The sequence below is a fragment of the Ursus americanus genome, chromosome 2 (assembly GCF_024610735.1).
Source record: "Ursus americanus isolate L20-20 chromosome 2, mUrsAme1.1.p, whole genome shotgun sequence".
In the NCBI taxonomy this organism is placed as follows: Eukaryota; Metazoa; Chordata; class Mammalia; order Carnivora; family Ursidae; genus Ursus; species Ursus americanus.
Genome location: NC_142128.1, coordinates 24,314,274 through 24,333,053, shown reverse-complemented (window position 1 = coordinate 24,333,053; position 18,780 = coordinate 24,314,274). Strand labels below are relative to the sequence as shown.

At 44.9% G+C, this 18,780-nt stretch overlaps 1 protein-coding gene across 1 annotated transcript in view; it reads left to right on the top strand.

Annotated features, from left to right (window-relative positions):
• The first annotated feature begins 3,065 nt into the window (after positions 1–3,065).
• LOC148110516 (uncharacterized) overlaps positions 3,066–18,780 on the top strand; it is a 52,901-nt gene continuing 37,186 nt past the window's right edge. Inside the window, exon 1 of the mRNA XM_087865580.1 lies at positions 3,066–6,123. Coding sequence (XP_087721706.1) covers positions 6,118–6,123 — 6 coding nt within the window. The 5' untranslated portion in view covers positions 3,066–6,117. The remainder of the gene's footprint in view (positions 6,124–18,780) is intronic.

Here is an 18,780-nt window from a genome sequence, read left to right as displayed (position 1 = left end):
TGTCGTTTCGCAAAACACACTGTGACACACACTTTCTGAAGGGGGGATGTTAGCGATTATCTGCATGACCGGTGCCCCACAAGCCCTTCGGTTGGGCTTCTAGGAGCAGGTCGTTTGGTCCGAAGTCACAGTGAGAGCAGGTTTCTTCTCTCATCACACGTTCTCGAGTTTTCCATCGGAAAGCATATACAGTTTTGTGGATTCCCTAACTTATGCTTCCCATCTTAATTTCCTATTGGACAAAATTACTCTGGAACTCAGTGTGCTGAAATGTCCGAGTGACTGTGTTTTAAGATAAGCACAGCTGCTGAGTTATAGAAGGGTTATTGGTATCACGTTCCTTTTGGAAAACACTTTTCCAATTCCCCTGTCAGATCACAGGCCCCTAATTCCTCAAGTGTGTTTGTGGCCATGGCCAGAAACTGCAGAGAGCAGAAGACCCTTGTGTCAGGAAGTGAGGCAGCGTGGGGACAGTCAGGGGCTTGCAGGCAAAGGATTCACCTCGAGTGGCTCGGATTCCTGAGAAGAAAGGGCAGTTTCATCACATTCTCTCTCTTGTTAACAAACCAAAATATTCTGTGTGGTTGAGGAGGAAAGATGAAGTGTTGTCCAGGATCCCGATGCCTCCGTGTCTGGAGTGTCCTGCCTTCACTAGTTTGCCATGCTCCTTTTTCATCTTTGAAGATGCTACTTCTTGCTAGTGACCATTGGCAGACATGGTTAGTGATGTTTGGTGACAGTAGGTTATTCCTGTAATATCCATTCCCCTCTCCCCCCTTGTTATAGTTGGCAGCAGTGGGGAGGGGTCAAGTTCTCTAGCACGGATGCGGCTCTGCTGGAACGTGGTATTGGAGAAGGAGGCAGATGCTGAGAGCTCTTTCTTTGGGTTTCATCTCTTGGTGTTACAACTTCTGTCTGTCTCACCAAACTATTTTCCTGTCTGTCTGCAGGTGGGTCCGGATGTGAGAGGGTTTCCTCGGCCCACCTGCATGCCCTGCCCTATGGACCAAACTTTACGAGGCTTCATTGGCTGTGGGCCACCTCAGCCTCCTCCACCTTGGTCGACATGCGGGCCTCCCCTGCCCCTCGTTCCGCCACCATGTGGTAAGATGATCTGGATTGCATGATGTGAGTTGTAGCGCGTATTCATCGTGTGACTACATGTGTCGGCGGAGAAGATGTAGAGGAGGTACCACGAGGCTTTGCAATGCAAGGATCAACCTGAGTGAGGACACAGGAACATTCCTCAACTTTCTGTGGACATCCATTTCGTGGACTGTCTTGTTTCTCCATATAGAACTGGGCAGCAGGGGTCTGCCATTGAGAAGTGTGACAATGTGCAATAGACAGACATAAAAGCATTGCCCAGGTGCACTGCACAGACATGATGTTTTGGGCTCTTGGCTTAATGGAGCACAGTCTTCACATCACTTACACGTGTGGGGGCCGCAGTTGTCTAGCGTTATTGATTAGTTATGAAATCATCTCTATTGTGCAGAGTTGTCATATCGTCAAGGGTGAGGGAGTGGTCTCTCCTTTGTCCACAGTGGTCAGTGGAGATCTGTGAGAAACGCTCTGCATGTGGATGGACCTGACTGTGGGAGAGTAAAACAGCCTGGGGCAGGTGTAGAAGCTTGGCTTGAATCTTGCGTGGCCAACACCCGTCTGAATCCACCTCTGTCTCTTCTAGGGCCTTGGTCCCATTCAGAAGCCTGTGGCGCTCAAGGGGACAACAGTGGCACCGCTCCCAAGGAGGTCCCAGAGATGGACAAGTTAAATACGGTGGCTGTTTCCCGTTGTAACTATTTCTGGAATCCTGTTCCTGTCTGGGCAGCACCGTGTGTGGCCTTATATCTGTTGGGTATATCTTGGGATCTGTGTGTGGTGCCGTTTATCTTTCAAATGCCATGTCTTTATGCCAGAGCCTACAGGCTTCTGTGTTTCCAGATCGTCACCTTAGGGATGTTTGGGTGGAACAAATGCAAAGTTTGTGCTGAGGTCTTGACATTGCATGGGAAACCCGGCTGAGACACTGTAACATCCTGAAGTTCTCACGTCATACATGCTTTGTGCTTAACTATTTCCATACACTGAGCAGTGGGGCAGGTGCCATTGGTATGAAGGAAGTGTCTCTATTGCACAATGGTAGACATGTATTTCTTACTGTTGTGCATGTCCAGAGTCCACATTTGTTGTTCCTGGAGGGATGAAACACCTCTCACTTCATGTGCAGTGTGTTGAGTTTGAGCTGACATTTTATTAGTTACGTAAACCAGTGAAGCAGGGCTGTGGTCCCTTGATTCATCATTAGGGTTGGGGTCTGCCCCATCCTCTGCAACCTGTGGATACTTGGGGGAAGCCCTCTTGTCGGCTCAGGGAGGTGAGAATGAGAGACAGTGGCAGATGCTGGAGGCAGGTGTGGAGGTTTTGTGGGAATGTGGCTCAGTCACTTCCTATGGGCTCGTCCTCTTTCTTTTCTGTGGCGTGGGTCAGAGATAGACGCTGGTGCGTCCCCCATGAGGAATAGCGGTCCTGCGTGCAGGCGTCTCATGTCGTGGGGGAGTGAATGTTGCTGAGGACGTGATCACTTTCTCCAAGTTGCTCAGGAGATCCATTTGATGGACTTCATCTTTCACTCCTACTGAGGTGGTTGGCAGGTCCCTTTGCGGTGAAGGAGAGCCTCTCTTCTCCGAGAGCTTGGCACAGCAGGTGTGCGCACGGATGTTGTACAGAGACCATATCCTGCGCTCTGGAAAGAATGAGGTCTATTCTTAACGTTAGGAATTTAGGGTGTCTGAGAGAAGGGAGGGACACGTTCATTAAACCACACAGACGTTGTGTTCCTTATAAGGGAAGCACCAGCGATGTATCTGAAGGACAGGAGAGGGAGCCGTGGGTCACACAGAAACAGGAGACTGTGGATGAGAAGCAGGATGGAGGTGCTCAGGGGAGTGGATGGTCTCTCTCAGGTAGAGCGGAGGCCATTCCTGGCAGGCCAGCAGCTTAAGCAGTGAGTGTGAAGGCAGAGTGAGGTCCACACCGAGTTGCTGCGTGTGTCTGTTATTTGGGTGAAAATGTCATTGTTGGCATAAAGCTGTTCATTCATAATCTATAAAGGTTATTGTTTCCCTAAATTTTTGAAAGTTCTGAACTGTGTGAAAGAATGCCGTGGAGATGTGGGAAATTTAACTTGGTTCTTTGGGGATTCTTGTCTGCCTCAGTTTGTGTGCCCCCGTGTGAGAAAGTGAAGACAGGACTGAGATCAGAGAGCTGCTGCCTTGGCTTCAGCCTGAGTGAGGCTCTTAGTGGGGAATTCGGGGTTGACCAGGAGCCGCCCTAGCTCGAGCCCTGTCACCACCCTCTGCATCTGAGTCCCCTCCCTGCCTGTAGCTTTGCATCTCCCAGAACTTCTGCCACAGTATCCTGCGGATTTGCCTGTGTTGCTGATGTCTCAGCCCGAATGCCAGCTCTCCGTGGGGCCTACTCAGAACCTCAGCTTTGTTTTCTTTGAAACCGGGAGCATATTGGTTTCTGAGGTCATTAGAGGCACAGGAGTTGAAGTACATAAAGAATCTGCAGGGGCCCCTGGGTGGCTCAGGCGGTTAAACATTGGACTCTTGATTTCCGCTGAGGCTGTGATCTCAAGGTTCTGAGATTGAGTCCCAGGTCGGGTTTGACGCTGAGTGTGGAGACCCTTAGGGTTTCTCTCTCTCCCTCTCCTTTTCCGCCTTCCCTGTTCGCTCACAAGTTTACCCTTTCTCTGTCTTTGTTTTTTTCTCTCTGTTTCAAAAAAAAAAAAAAAAAAGAATGTGCCAAATATCTGGGATTTTGGCCACTCACCCTACTCACTGTTTAAAAAAATAGCTCCATGCAGATGATCATCAAAAGGTGTTCATTTAAGACCTTGAAATTTCACTTGGAGTAGAACATCTCAGCCCAGATAGCAGCGAGCCTCATTTCAACAACAAAGAAATGACCTCCTTTTTTTCTATTAAATTTCAGGTCCTAGCCAAGAAGGAAATAAAAGATACTTTTGAGAATGGGTACATTCAGACATTGATGTCTGAGATGTGAAGACAATTATTTTCTATTACATATAGACTCACAGAGGCAGCCACACACTCAGGTGTTCATCCAAGGCCTCAGATATACTATAGGAGGCAAATTGCATATGGCAGAACATAAGATCCCATTGAAATAATCCAAAATCTGTTTGACTTACAGGACAGTCAGTTTGAAGTTTGAAGATCTCCCTGAGCGGTAACAACCAGGCTGTGCAGAGTATATATGTTGTAAAGGTGTCAGATGAGCCTAATGGTCTGAATGCCTTCCCTGCCCATCCTGTCCCCTGTGCTCTGTCTCTCCTCGTATCCCCCCAATAAACCTTTCACGGTTCTGTCTGTGTGTCAGCGTCTGCCTTCACGAGGACCTACAGTCATTCCCCTCCAAGAGCACAGTGTGAATCCTGTACACACAGAAACAAACTGGCAGCAGTGGTGGTGATGGAGGATAGTAGCAAGATTACCCTTTGTGGCATCTTTACTGCAAGGGGCCCAAGCAGTCCTTCTGGGCAGGTGGACACACCCTGTATTTAGATCTGTTGGTGGTTGTATTAACTCTGGTGATAGATACCCTTGAGTACATGGTGTCTGCTTGTTTTGGGGGTGTGTGGTGATCAGCAGGATAGGTGTCTGTCCCCAGGCAGTGGTCTGTTGTGATGGTGAGGAATGTATGAAGGGTCAGTAGTGGCCCCGGGAGACCGGTGAGGAGGCCCTGCATTAATCCAGGTTTTGTGCACTGGTTTCACCTCACCAGCTGCCTCGCAACAGCGGGTGGGCTCTGAGGGTCGCTGATGGTGGCAGTGTTCTTGGTAAGACCCCTGATGCCCCATAATCCTCCACAGTTTCCATGTTGAGGGATGGGCAGGGAAGAGGCCAGTGACAGGAGACCCATTCCTCTCTCACCACGCAGGAGTTGGGTGTATGTGTCTGTTGCTTCTTAGGTCCTTTACTCCAGTCCATTCTGCACCAGAGCTCCTGGATCGTGCAAAGCCCTCCTTCTCTCCAGGTTGTGGAAGCAGACATCCTCCAGCAGCCTTGGGGTCATGGCTGGGCCAAGGTGTCAAGGTCTGTCTGTCCACATTCTGCCCTGGAGAGGCGGGTAACTGCCCTGCTACAGCCAAGGTCAGCCTGAGCAGCCTTTGTAAATGGGATTGTCATGCCCTGTGTGCAGGGCCAGGGCCGAATGATGGCAGGAGAGAGGGGGAGACAGGAGAGGTGGTCCTCTGTGGTGGTCCTGGACAGGGCTGCACAGAGCAGAAGGCCTGAGGGCCTGGGGAGAGATAGAGAAAGAGACTGTCAGGGAGAGGGACACTGAGTGGGTGGTGGGGGGATTGGGCAAATCCTGGAAAGTGAGAGGAACCAAGAGAGGGAGAGGGGGTAGAGAAAAGCAGAGACAAAGAGGAGTTGGAAGGATGAAAAGCAGTTGCTGGTCTAGGTGTGTGGAGGTGGACCATGGACCAGGGGGGAGGAGGTCTAGGTAGCTACTCTGAGCGTTGGGACTGGAGAAGGCGGGAATCCAGGGCGTCAGATTTCCCTGAGCCCAAACCTCCGACCTCTCTGGGGCAGAGCTGTGCAGAGGACGTTTCCCTTGGGAAGATGGGGACCCCTCCTTTTGCATTGTGGGGCCGAACCCTAGGATCTATCATGGAGAGAGATGGCTTGGGTGGAACAGAGCACCCTCTGTCCCTCCATCTGAGGGGTCATGACTTTGAGCATTGCAGGGATTCCCAGGGAGGCCAGCAGAGGGCGCGCGCGCACCTCCAACAGGAAGGGGGCGGTTTCTCTGCGTGCGCAGCCACGGCCAGCAGAGGGCGCGCCGTGGCCTTTTCTGACACAGGGCGCCTCAGAGCAGGAAGGGCTCTGGAAGGCCCCCAAGGATCCGGCCCCTCTCTGGCTGCAGGGAATAGAGCGCCAAAGCTGCCATTTCAGTAGGTTCGGCCCCCACCCTGGGAAGACCCTGGGGCCTTTGCAGCAACTTGTCGCCTCCCGAGGTAGAGGAAGAAGCTGCCTTGTTGGCTGAGTGCTGAGGGGGCAGCTCTGGGCGGCTTCCCAGGACATGCTGGTAAGTGAGTAGCACAGTCGCTTGCATTTTGAGGGCTGTTCCCCTGGTTCAGTCCTCATTTTCCCTGCGGGTATTTGAACAGACCTGTTTTACTCAGGGATCCGTGGCTTGAGGGGTCCTGCGACACCACATCAGAGATGCTGTGGTTGGCTTGTTACAGATGCAGGCTTGTTTCTGGGGAGAAATCCTGAGCCAAATTCAGAGGAACGGGAGCCGCTTTCAGTGGGGACTTGAATGCACTAACTGCTGACTCTCAGGACTTCCTAAAAGAATGAGCTGGGGTCCCACTTCCCTAATTCTGCTGGAACCTGAGACCCAGGTAGAAACACAAACTGCCCTCCATTTTGTAACCTTAAAGGTAGAAACTCTGAGGGATTTATCAGCCGAAGTTGGTTTTGTTTGGGAAGGAAGAAGAATAGAATGTAGGACAAAGAAGCAGTGACTAACCCTTAGGCACATTGGGGAGCATCAGAGAGGCTCACTGTTTTCAGGCGAAAAGGGGGCAGTTTAGAAGGCTGTTAGGAACCAAAAGTCCATTGGAGGCATCTGGTAGTTCAAATCATTGTGGCTTCTCATGGTTGAGTCCTGTTGGGAGGTGGGGGCTGGGGGGAGGGGATGGAGAGATGAGAATAGAGTTCCTGTAGCTGGAATAGTGGAGTACTCACGTGCGAGGTCAAGTCCATGTCTTCCTGTTGGGTCCCCAGTTTATTCAGAGTGATAGTGTGTCCGAGCTCCCCCTGCCAAAACCTCCTGACTGTTTTGTGGCATTTCCCGTTACGACTTTTCACATTTCCCCGTTCTGATCAAGATTTGCCTTGAGGAGCAAAATAAGTCCGTCAAAGACAGATACTATATGATTTTAGTCATTTGTGGAATTTATGAAATAAAACAAATGAGCAGCGAGAAGAAAAAAGAGGCAAACCAAGAAAACAGCCTTTTTACTATAGAGAACAACCTGTTGGTAATCAGAGGGGAGATGTTTGGGGGGATGGGTTCAATAGGTGATAGGGATTAAGTCATGCATTTGTGATGAGCACCAGGTGTTGCCTACAAGTGTTGAATCACTAGATTGCACACCTGAAATGAATATAACTGTGAGGTAATTGTAATTTAAAAAACTTTAAAAAAGTTTCCATGGAAGAATTTTTTTTAAAGATTTTATTTGTGCGTGTGTGTATGAGAGAGAGAGAGAGAGAGAGAATCAGGCAGAGGGAGAAAGAGGCTCCCCGCTGGGCAAGGAGCCCAGTGTGGGACTCAGTCCTAGGATACTGGGATCATGACTCACTGGATCATGAGCCAAAGGCAGATGCTTAACCGACTGAGCCACCCAGGTGTCCCTGGAAGAATTTCTGATCAGCAGTCAAGTTCTTTGTATTTAGTGGTTTTGTGTTTCAGTGCCAGCAAGGTCTTTTTCTGGTGGCGTGTCTCATGTTGGAGGAAATGTGCATCACAGTTGTAAACTACTCAAGTGACACTTGAAGAACTGGGAAGGTTAGAAGGGAGAAACTCTCATGTACTTCCTGTGTGAAGTCTGTATCTGCTCGAGATTGAGACCAGTGAGCCAGCATCACCTCACTGGGGACACTGTTTCTACAAAGGATTGACAGACAGCAAGTACAGAATCAAAAGCAAGATGACAATTCCAAACCATGTGTTGGTTCTAACCCAGGACCCTAGGTTTGAAAGGAGCCAACTGAAAATATTTATTGGCAGTTGTTTACCTGAAGGAAGACAGGTTTCTCCCTATGAAGGCAAACCCGGAGTCACGTGTGCCTCCTGGAAGTGTCTTCCTCAAGTGTCTGGGAGCAAAATAGTGAAATACTGCGAGAATGCACTAAATGAAATCACTGAGTACATCTGGGAATACAGATACACTGGGGAACATGAAGCATTAGAGAACTTGTTGCAAGAATAGGAATACTTCCGGGACATTTCAAAACAGTATTGTTATCTCAAAAGAGCTGTTTAAAACTCCATGTGTTATCAGTAATGGTCTGTTATGTTATAAATTCAGAAACCATGCATTTGGATTAGAATCCGGATGTTCAAACTATGTAATTATATAAGTATAGCACCATTTATTTATTCTGCTTTTGGTGAATAATTGTTTCCAGTTTTTTGTTATTCTGAACAATGCTGCAATGGACATTCTCACACGTTTCCTGGTGTGTAGGTTCAAGATTTTCAATAGGGCATATACATTTTCTAGTATTGGAATTTCTGGTTTGTAAGAATGAACGTGTAGAGTTTTGCAAGATAATGCAGAGTATCTTTCAAAATAGTTGTACCAATTGTACTTGTCCCAGTACTGCATAGAATTCCTATCTTCACCAATAACTGGTCTTGCCAAGCTTAATTTTTTGCCAACCTGATGAATGTAAAAGGGTTACTCTTTGTGGCCTTAAGGTGAATTTTTATGATTATTATTGAGGTTGAACATTTTTCATGTTTTTATTCACCACTAGGATTTTTTTCTTCCATAAAATTCTAGTTTTGCCATTGGGCTATTTGCTTTTCTCTTTTTGTTATGTAGGAATTAGCTTTTCAAATATTCTGGATATTGATCTGTGGTTGGTTGTGCGTGTTATGAATAAAACATTCTTTGTTATCAGTTTTTGAATTCAGATAGCTGAGTTAAAATAATGAAGACTACCTAGATTTCAGAATCTGTTTGGTTCCTGATTTTCATATAAAAGTTAGCTGGAGTTTGAATGATAAAGTATAATTCAAAGATTTCATTCAAATATTCTTGTTTCCTGGGACGCCTGTATCTTTTTCTGGTTTCTAATTTAATTTTTCTCTAAGGTATCTTTTTGTTAGCAAAAGTTCTTTTCCTTTTTTTTTTAAGATTTTATTTATTTATTTGACAGAGAAAGAGAGAGCCCGTGAGAGAGGGAACACAAGCAGACGGAGTGGGAGAGGAAGAGGCAGGCTCCCAGCAGAGCAGGGAGCCTGATGCAGGGCTGGATGTGGGGCTGCATCCCAGGACTCTGGGATCACACCCTGAGCTGAAGGCAGACGCTCAACGACTGAGACACCCAGGCATCCCAGCAAAAATTCTTAATTTTAACATTGTCATGCTTACCAATTTTCTTTCTGAAGAATGCTTTTTTGCCTTGGTGAAGAAGTATTTTCTTATCCTGGGATCATAAAGATATCTTTCTATATATTCTTCTGCAAGTTTAACTAACCAGTTTTATCTTTCATTTTGAAGTCGGTAAATCCATTGGAAATTAGATTTTGTGTATGGCAGGAGATAGAGATCTACCATGTGGATGACCAGTTGTCCTGACATCATGTATTTCATACACCATTCCCCAGTGATCTGTAGTGCCCCCTGTGTCATGGATGAAGTTCTCATACATTTGTGATTCTGGTCTGGGTGCACTAGTGGTAGTCATTAGTCTCCCAGCATGAATAACACCCTATCCTAAATCTTATAGCTTCATAATAATTCTTGATATCTGGTGGGGCAGTTCTCCTTTCCTTATTCCTTTTTTTCCCCCCTAAAGATTTTATTTACTTATTTTTGTGCACATGGGAGGGGGTGCAGAGGGAGAAGCAGACTCCCGCCGAGCAGGGAACCCGATGTGGGACTGGATCCCAGGACCTGGGATCATGACCCGAGCCGAAGGCAGATGCTTAACCGAATGAGGCCACCCAGGCGCCCTCCCCTTTCCTTTTTCTTCAGAAGCATCTTGGCTGTCTATGGGTCTTTGCTCTTCCGTATCAAGTTTAGAATTAGCCTGTCATATTTCTTGCAAACTCATATTGGGATATTAATTGCTGCTGCATAAAATATACAAGGCAATTGGAAAAGTATTGACATTTTTTTATGATTTTGAATTTCTCTGTCTATAAACACGGCATGGTTTTTTTTTTTTTCATTTGTCTTTAATGTTAATAAATTAAAAATTCTGTTTCTTTAAAGAAACCAAACAAAAACAAAACAAAAACAAACAAAAGGAATCAGGGTGCAGTTAATAGTTTAGGTAAAAGAAAGACTTTTGAATTCTGAAACTTCTAAAACTCTAGAAATGCTCACAAGATAAAAATGAGGCTATTTCTGGAAAGGTCATACTCCAAAGAGGTTTCCTCCTTTTGCAAGAGACTGGGAAATGCAGAAAAAGGCATGTTCTTTGCACAAAAGAGGTAGGAGGAGCAACAGTGAGAAAAGGAATGCAGGCCTGGTCCGGACATGTGGGGGAAAGCTGTCTCCCCAGATGTTTTCTCTTTCAATTTGGGAAGTATTTATGTTCTCGTGACCAGATGGTGTCCAGGTCCAGTCAGGGTCTGGTGCCTTCTTTAAATGTGTCCCGTGGACCCAAGAGCCCATTCCCTGGGATTTGGCAGCACAAGGTTTGGTTAGCAGTATCCGATAAGGTCCTCTCAAGGGAGGTTGAAGAGAATCTCTGTGGAAGTGTCTTTCCCAAGAGAAAGAATCCCCAGCTTGCAGGGTGTGATGGTCAAGATAATTATCCCCTGGGAGTGGACACTGAAAAGATTGCTCTGCTACAACAATGTTCATTTTGATAGAAGCAACTAGATCTTTGCATTATTGAAATATATCCCCTTTTCTCAACTCCAGGTCAAAAGGGGGCAGAGGTCAAATGCATGGATATCCAGTGACTATCTCCAAGGTTGGGAGTCAGAGCTCCAAAGGGGATGGCCTTGAGATTTAGAAGAAGTATTGGCAATGCCTTTGGCCCAGGTCATTGGAAAGTCTCTGCAGATTTTGCCAATTGGGTCCCCAGTGTTGCCATTATGGTGTTGGACCAGTTGTGAGGTTAGGGGATAGTAATGTACAATGAAAGTATTGTAAAACCGGCCAAAGATCACAAACTCAGTGAAATGCCTGCACGGTAGAATGGGTTTTCTGGTCATTGTGGTGTTCAAGAGAGCTTTTCCCGGAGAGAGAATTTTTTCTAACAGGATTTTAGCCACAGAAGAGTCATTGGCCTTTCTACAAGGGAAAGCTTTGGTCCAGTGAGATAACATAGGCACATTGACTAACACAAACTTATTTCCATGAGATGAGAAAGTTGCATGAAATCCAGTTGCCAAATCTCAAATGGTTCATTGAGCAGTCTAAAATGCCCAGGGGAGGTATGGATTTGTTTTCCAGGATCGTATTTTGGACAAGTGGGACAAGCAAGGTTGGCACTTTCTGCAGTCTTCTTAGCATTTCCCCACCAATACTGGTTCATCAACCCTATCAGTTTGTCAGTAGACCAATGGTTTAATATTTGTACAGTTGTCAGGAGTGGGAATTTTAGAATTTTGGAGATGGCCATATTGTTATTTGATCCAAACCAGAATTCTCTCTTTTTATCAACTAGTCATCAGATTCCCAACATTGTTTCTCCTTGTCTGGGCCCTGTTGTTGGCCATGTCTGCTCAATTTTTCCCAATTGTCAGTTGGTAGGACATCCCTTCAGAACATGACAGAGGTCTGGCTCTCGGTGTCCTTTTGAGCAGCTTTTTTTGGGCAGAACTATAAGCCAGGTGGTTTCCTTTGGCCTCCAGAAAGTCAAGTGCAGAATATCCCTGGGACCTTAATAATAGCTAGATCTGCAGGCAAAAGCATGGCATCTGATGAATTTTAGACCTAGCAGCCATTTTTAATCTCATCCCCATTGTAAGGAAGGAAACCTCGTTTCTTCCATAATATTCCAAAACCATGAGCTAGCTATCCAAAGCATATACCGAGTATCACCTTACATGTTTGCAGTGCTGCCCTCGGCTACAATAGAAGCTGCCTTAAGGACACAGAACTCATCCTGCTGGGCTGAAGTAGCCAGAGGGAAAGGTGCTGCCTCAGTGTCCTCAAAGGGAGTTGTGGTAGCTTAGCTGGCGAGATATTTATCATTTTCCTCCTCTAAGTAAGAACCATCAGGAAAGCATGAAAAGTGTGCTTTGGTTAGAGCAGTTTGCTGAAAATTGTCACAGGGAGTCAACAGGTGACCTGTCGGTGTGAAGTGGCTGTGGGGGGGTTTCATCTGTGAAGGAGGGGAGAAGGGTGGCTGGGTTGAGGCTTTTGGAACCAGAAAGAGTTATGTGAGGAGTGGTACCAGGGGGATTTCATAGGAGGTGAGGTGACTGTCTGGAAAATGTTGAGTGTGAGGAGAGTTCAGAAGGGCTTCTACTACATGGGGTGCAGGGATGGTTAAAGGGGATGGTGTGATGAATTCTTCAGTGGCCTTATCCCAGAGGGCAGTGGCAGGAATGGCTCTGAGGCAGGCGGGTATCCCCCAGCCATAGCATCTACGTATTGACTCTTATACCTTGTGGGATGATGGTGGTCCTTGTGTTTTGGGGTGAGCACTGCAAGGACATTCCCTTCCGTATCAGAGAGATGAAAAAGGGAAGTTGGTCATTAGGAGTTCCAAGGGCAGGGGCTAATGGTAGACTTTTGTTTAAAGTTTCAAAGCGGTGTCATCCCCCTCTTTCTGAATAATTGTGTTAGGTTTCTCATGTTTTAGTAAAATGTATAGCAGCTGAGCCTTAAAAGAGAAGTTTGGAATCCACTGTTGACAGTAGCCGGCCAGTCCAGGAAAGCCTGGTCATTGGTGCTTAGTTTTAGGTTGTGGGAAATTGAGGATGCCTTGAGTCTACCTGGATCCAGGTACTGTCCTTGTTCTGAGATCAGGTGACCTAAATACCTAAGCTGAGTTTGAGCAAACTGCAGTTTTTCTTTGGGGACTGCATGACCCTTTTAAGGCCAAAAGTTTTCCCAGGTGGATGCTGTCTTCCTGTGAAGAGGTGTGAGGAGGGGAGCAGAGATGCCAATCATCTACATATTGTAACAAAGGAGACACAGCACACTCACTATCATGTGGTGGGTAAAATGGGTGAAGGGGAGAGGGAGATATAGGCCTCCAGTAATGAAATGAGTAAGTCATGGGAATAAAAAGCAGAGCATAAGGAATACAGTCAATGATGGTTCGTAGTGATGTAATGGGATAGACGGTAGCTATACTCGTAGTGAATATAGCCTAATGTATAAAGTTATAGAATCACTAAGTTGTACACCTGAAACTAATGTAATATTGTGTGTCAACTGTAGTCAAAAAAAAAAAAAAGTTGGGGGGCGCCTGGGTGGCACAGTGGTTAAGCAACTGCCTTCGGCTCGGGGCGTGATCCCGGTGTTATGGGATCGAGCCCCACATCAGGCTCCTCCGCTATGAGCCTGCTTCTTCCTCTCCCACTCCCCCTGCTTGTGTTCCCTCTCTCGCTGGCTGTCTCTATCTCTGTCAAATAAATAAATAAAATCTTTAAAAAAAAAAGTTGGAAATGTGGGATCTATTTAGATCCTCAGGAGATTTAACTTCAAAGGGGCAGGTTTCAAGAGGTTTAGGAGAGGAGGAAGCAGAGAGAGCTTCAGAGGAAAAGGAAGGTTTGGTAAAAGGAAAAGAGGGAGAGAGGCCTTAGCAAAGTATTAACATCAAGGCAGTTGAGTCCCTAGAGGAATGTCACTCTGCCTGTTTCAAGGACTTGGGCTCTAGGAAGTAAGGAAATTTAACAATTTTTCTTCTGTCTTTGTTTCCCACATCAGATAAGAGTGTGGGAGCAGAGGAGATGAGAGGGTGCAGAGATAACAGAGGGAGATGGTGCTGGAGGTGGGGCCTGAGGTGTGGCCTGAGCACAATGTGGTTGCCTCCCCTCCTTAGACAAAGAAAGTGGGGGAGGAGAAGAAGAGGACTCAGAAGCCCTGTTTTGTCTCTTTAATTGTATGCTTGCATCATTTATTTAATTTTTTAAAATTATTTATTTGACAGAGACAGAGCACAGGCAGGGAGAGTGGCAGGCAGAGGGAGAGGGAGAAGCAGGCTCCCCACTGAGCAGGGAGACTGATGGGGAACTCAGCTCAGGACCCTGGGATGAAGACCTGAGCAGAAGGCAGACTCTCACTTGACTGAGCCACCCCGTCGCCCCCTCATTTAGTTTACAAATTGTATTTGGAGAGATGCAATTTTCGATTCTTGTTAGCATTTGGCAGCTTCCAAATACCTATTGTAATCGGTATCCTGTTTTGTCAATTTTAGAACCATGGCAGTCCATTCAGGTGTGAGAAAATTAAGGTTGGGATGATCAAAAGTTCCTCATCATGGCCATTGAAGTTGTCAATTATTTCAGGTTAGGTCAGTCCATTTATTTAAAAATATGCCTCCAGAGGGACCATAATTTGTTTTTTTTTTTCTCATATTGCCCCCTTATTTTATTTTATTTTGTTTTATTTATTTTTTATTTTTTTTAATGATTTTTTATTATATTATGTTAGTCACCATAAGTACATCCCCGGTTTCCGATGTAAAGTTCGATGATTCGTTAGTTGCTTATAACCCCCAGTGCAACATGCAATATGTGCCCTCCTTACTACCCATCACCGGTCTATCCCATTCCCCCACCACCCTCCCCTGTGAGGCCCTCAGTTTGTTTCTCATAGTCCATAGTCTCTCATGTTTCATTCCCCCTTGTGATTACCCCCCTTTCTTTATCCCTTTCTTCCCCTAGCGATCATCCTAGTTCTTATGTTCCACAGATGAGAGAAATCATATGATAATTGTCTTTCTCTGCTTGACTTATTTCACTTAGCATTATCTGCTCCAGTGCCGTCCATGTTGCAGCAAATGTTGAGAAATCATTCTTTCTGATAGCGGAGTAATATTCCATTGTATATATGGACCACAACTTCTTAATCCAGTCATCTGTTGAAGGGCATCTCGGCTCCTTCCACGATTTAGCTATTGTGGACAATGCTGCTATGAACATTGGGGTGCATATGGCCCTTCTCTTCACTACATCTGTATCTTTGTGGTAAACACCCAGCAGTGCAATGGCTGGATCATAGGGTAGCTCAATTTTGAACTTTTTAAGGGACCTCCACACTGTTTTCGGGAGTGGCTGTACCAACTTGCATTCCCACCAACAATGTAGGAGGGATCCCCTTTCTCCACATCCTCTCCAACAATTGTTGTTTCTTGCCTTGTCTATTTTTGCCATTCTAACTGGCGTAAGGTGGTATCTCAGTGTGGTTTTGATTTGAATTTCCCTGATGGCTAAGGATTTTGAACATTTTTTCGTGTGTCTGTTAGCCATTTGTATGTCATCATTGGAAAAGTGTCTGTTCGTATCTTCTGCCCATTTTTTTATTTATTTGTTTCTCGTGTATTGAGTTTGAGAAGTTCTTTGTAGATCTTGGATACCAGTCTTTTATCTGTAGCATCATTTGCAGATATCTTCTCCCATTCCGTGGGCTGCCTCTTAGATTTTTTTGACTGTTTCCTTGGCTTTGCAGAAGCTTTTTATCTTGATGAAGTCCCATAAGTTCATTTTATCTTTTGTTTCTCCTGCCTTTGGAGATGTGTCATGAAAAAGTTTGCTTTGGCCGATGTCATAGAGGCTGCTGCCTATGTTCTCCTCTAGAATTCTGATGGATTCCTGTCTCACATCAAGGTCTTTCATCCACTTGGAGTTTATGTTTGTGTATGGTGTGAGAGATTGGTCAAGTTTCATTCTTTTGTATGTAGCTGTCCAATTTTCCCAGCACCATTTATTGAAGAGACTGTCTTTTTTCCACCGGATGTTTTTTCCTGCTTTATCAAAGATTAGTTGCCCAAAGAGCCGAGGGTCCATTTCTGGGTTCTCTATTCTGTTCCATTGGTCTATGTGTCTGTTTTTGTGCCAGTACCATGCTGTCTTTGAATTCACAGCTTTGTAGTACCGCTCGAAATCCGGTATTGTGATGCCCCCAATTTGTTTTTCCTTTTCAGCAGTTCCTTGGAGATTTGGGGCCTTTTCTGGTTCCATACAAATTTAAAGACTATTTTTAAACATAAAACCATCCAGTGTCCCCATGGGTGAAATGCCCTAAAGCATTTTGATGACTGGGATCCCATTTCTTATAAAAGAATTTCAAGGCCATCCTGTTTCCAGAAGGAATCACACCAAAGGCCAGCCCAGTTTCAGAGAGAACAGTTCAGTCCCAAACAGACCAGAGACTGAAGGCTAGTGCAGTTCCAACAGGCACAGTCCCAAAGGGAAGAGTGCAGTTGCAAAGGGGAATAGGACCAAAGCCTACACAATTGCAACTGACAGAGTTCCCACTGGAAGGGTCTGCTTTTAAAAGGACTCAGATTGAGGGCTAGCCCAGTTCCATTAGGAGCAGTCCCATTCCAAACAGGAATTAGACTAAAGACTGCACAGATCCTTCAGGAAGAATCTGAATCAGACCTGAAGGCCAAACAAGTACACTCAGGGGTGATTAAAAAAAAAAAAAAAAAAAAAAGACCATCAATAGATCCCAGGTAAAGCTTGGAGAGCTCAGACACAGGGCATGAAGCTTGAAATCTAGGAGAAAACTTGGCCTCAAAACCCCAGGTCAGAGGCACCTGGGTGTCAGTGAGTTAAGTGTCTGACTTGATTTCAGCTCAGGTCTTGATCTTAGGGTCCTGGGATTGAGCCCTGGGTTGGGCTCCCCCACTCAGCATGGAATCTGCAGGTGCGCGCTCTCTCTCTCTCTCTCTCTGTCTCTCTCTCCTCCCCCTCCTTCTACCTGTCCACTGGCTTTTGCTTTCTGTCTCAAAGAAAATAAATCTTAAAAAAAAAATTATCAGGAACACTTCTAAATATGGAGAAGATTGTACTAAGCAGAGTTTTTGAATCTGTTTTGGAAGAAAAAACATGTTATTTTTTTAATTTTTAATTTTTATTTTATTATTTTATTATACTATTTTTTTAAAAGATTTTATTTATTCATTTGACAGAGAGAGAGACAGCCAGCGAGAGAGGGAACACAAGCAGGGCGAGTGGGAGAGGAAGAAGCAGGCTCATAGCGGAGGAGCCTGATGTGGGGCTCGATCCCATAACGCCGGGATCATGCCCTGAGCCGAAGGCAGATGCGCAATGACTGAGCCACCCTGGCGCCCCTATGATAATATTTTTTTATTATGTTAGTCACCATACAGTACATCCCTGGTTTTTAGATGTAAAGCTCGATGATTCATTAGTTGCATATAACACCCAAAAATGGTGCTTGCATCCACCAATTCATACATTTCCAATTTATTCACTTTTCTCTTTTGTTTATTTTCTAATTCACATATATTCATATATCTTCCTGTTTGTTTTTTTTTAAGATTTCGTTTATTCCTTAGGGAGAGAGAGTGTGAGCAGGAGGGAGAGGCAGAGGGAGAAACAGAGTCCCCATTGAGCTGGGAGCCCAATGCAGGACTCCATCCAGGACCCTGAGAGCATGAACGGAGCCAAAAGCAGATGCTTAACTGACTGAGCCACCCAGGCACCCCTGTATCTTCCTAAGTTGTACATTCATAACACATACTGTCATGCCTCCTTCCTGTGACTTGTAAGACAAGAAGATAGGCCTTCTAAGGAGAATGCAGCTTTGTATAACTTCAGGATTTGTTGTTGTAGGTTATTACTAACTTTTTCCACACAGGTGAAAATATCTTCCCACATTGACTAGTCATATAAAAAAGGAATGTATCTGTATCAGTGTGATGTCATTTCATCATAGTGTATTTCATTTGATATTTTAACTATGTAGTAAATATAGGTATATTTTAGACATAAGACTCCCGCCCATTTCATTTAATTTGAAAAGAGGTATATATCCTATGTGTGCAATTTTAAGGTTTGCACATTTGAAATCATAAATGGAGACCTTTTGCGTATGAAATTAAGGTAATTTGCTGAATAAGATGCAAGGGGGCATAATCATTTGGGGGGAAGAAATAATGGCTTATACTGCACAGACCTGCTATAGTTACTCAATTATATATCTGGATAGGGGCAATAATAGGACAATACCCCCATTTTTTTTTTCCAATTTATGAATGATTTCAGAAACTAAATGTGTCACATTTTCATTCCAAGATAAAGAAATCAACAAATCTGTTGTGCCATTATTCTTTAAATTTTTTTTATTCATGTATAAGTAAGTGTTATATTAGTGTCAGGTGTGCAATATGATTCTACCACTGTATACATGACTCTGTGCTCATCACCATCAGTGTCCTCTTAATCCCCTTCATCTTTTTCACCCATCCCCCCACCCACCTCTCCTCTGTCAACCATCAGTTTGTTCTCTGTATTTAAGAGTCTGTTTGGATTCATCTTTTTTCTTTGTTTATTAAATTCCAGATATGAGTGAAATCACATGGTATTTGTCTCTCTCTGACTTCTTTCGCTTAGCATTATATCTTCTAGATCCATCCATGTTGTTGCAAATGGCAAGATCTCAACTTCTTTTTAATATCTGAGTAATGTTTTATTGAATATATACTACATCTTCTATATCCACTAATGTATGGACGGACACTTGGGTTGCCTCTGTATCTTGGCTGTGGTAATAATGCCTCAGTTAATGTAGGGGTGCATCTCTCTTCTCAAATTAGTGTTTTCATTTACCTTGGGTAAATGCCCACTGTGGAATTACTGGATTGTATGGTATTTAGAAATTTTGTGAGGAACCCACATCTTGTTTTCCGTAGTGGCTGTATCAGTTTGCATTCCCACCAGCAGTGCATGAGGGTACCTTTTCCTCCAATCCTCAACAACACTTGTTATTTCTTGTGTTTTTTCTTCTACCCCTTATGATGTGTGTGAGATGATATCTTATTCTGATTTGAATTTCCC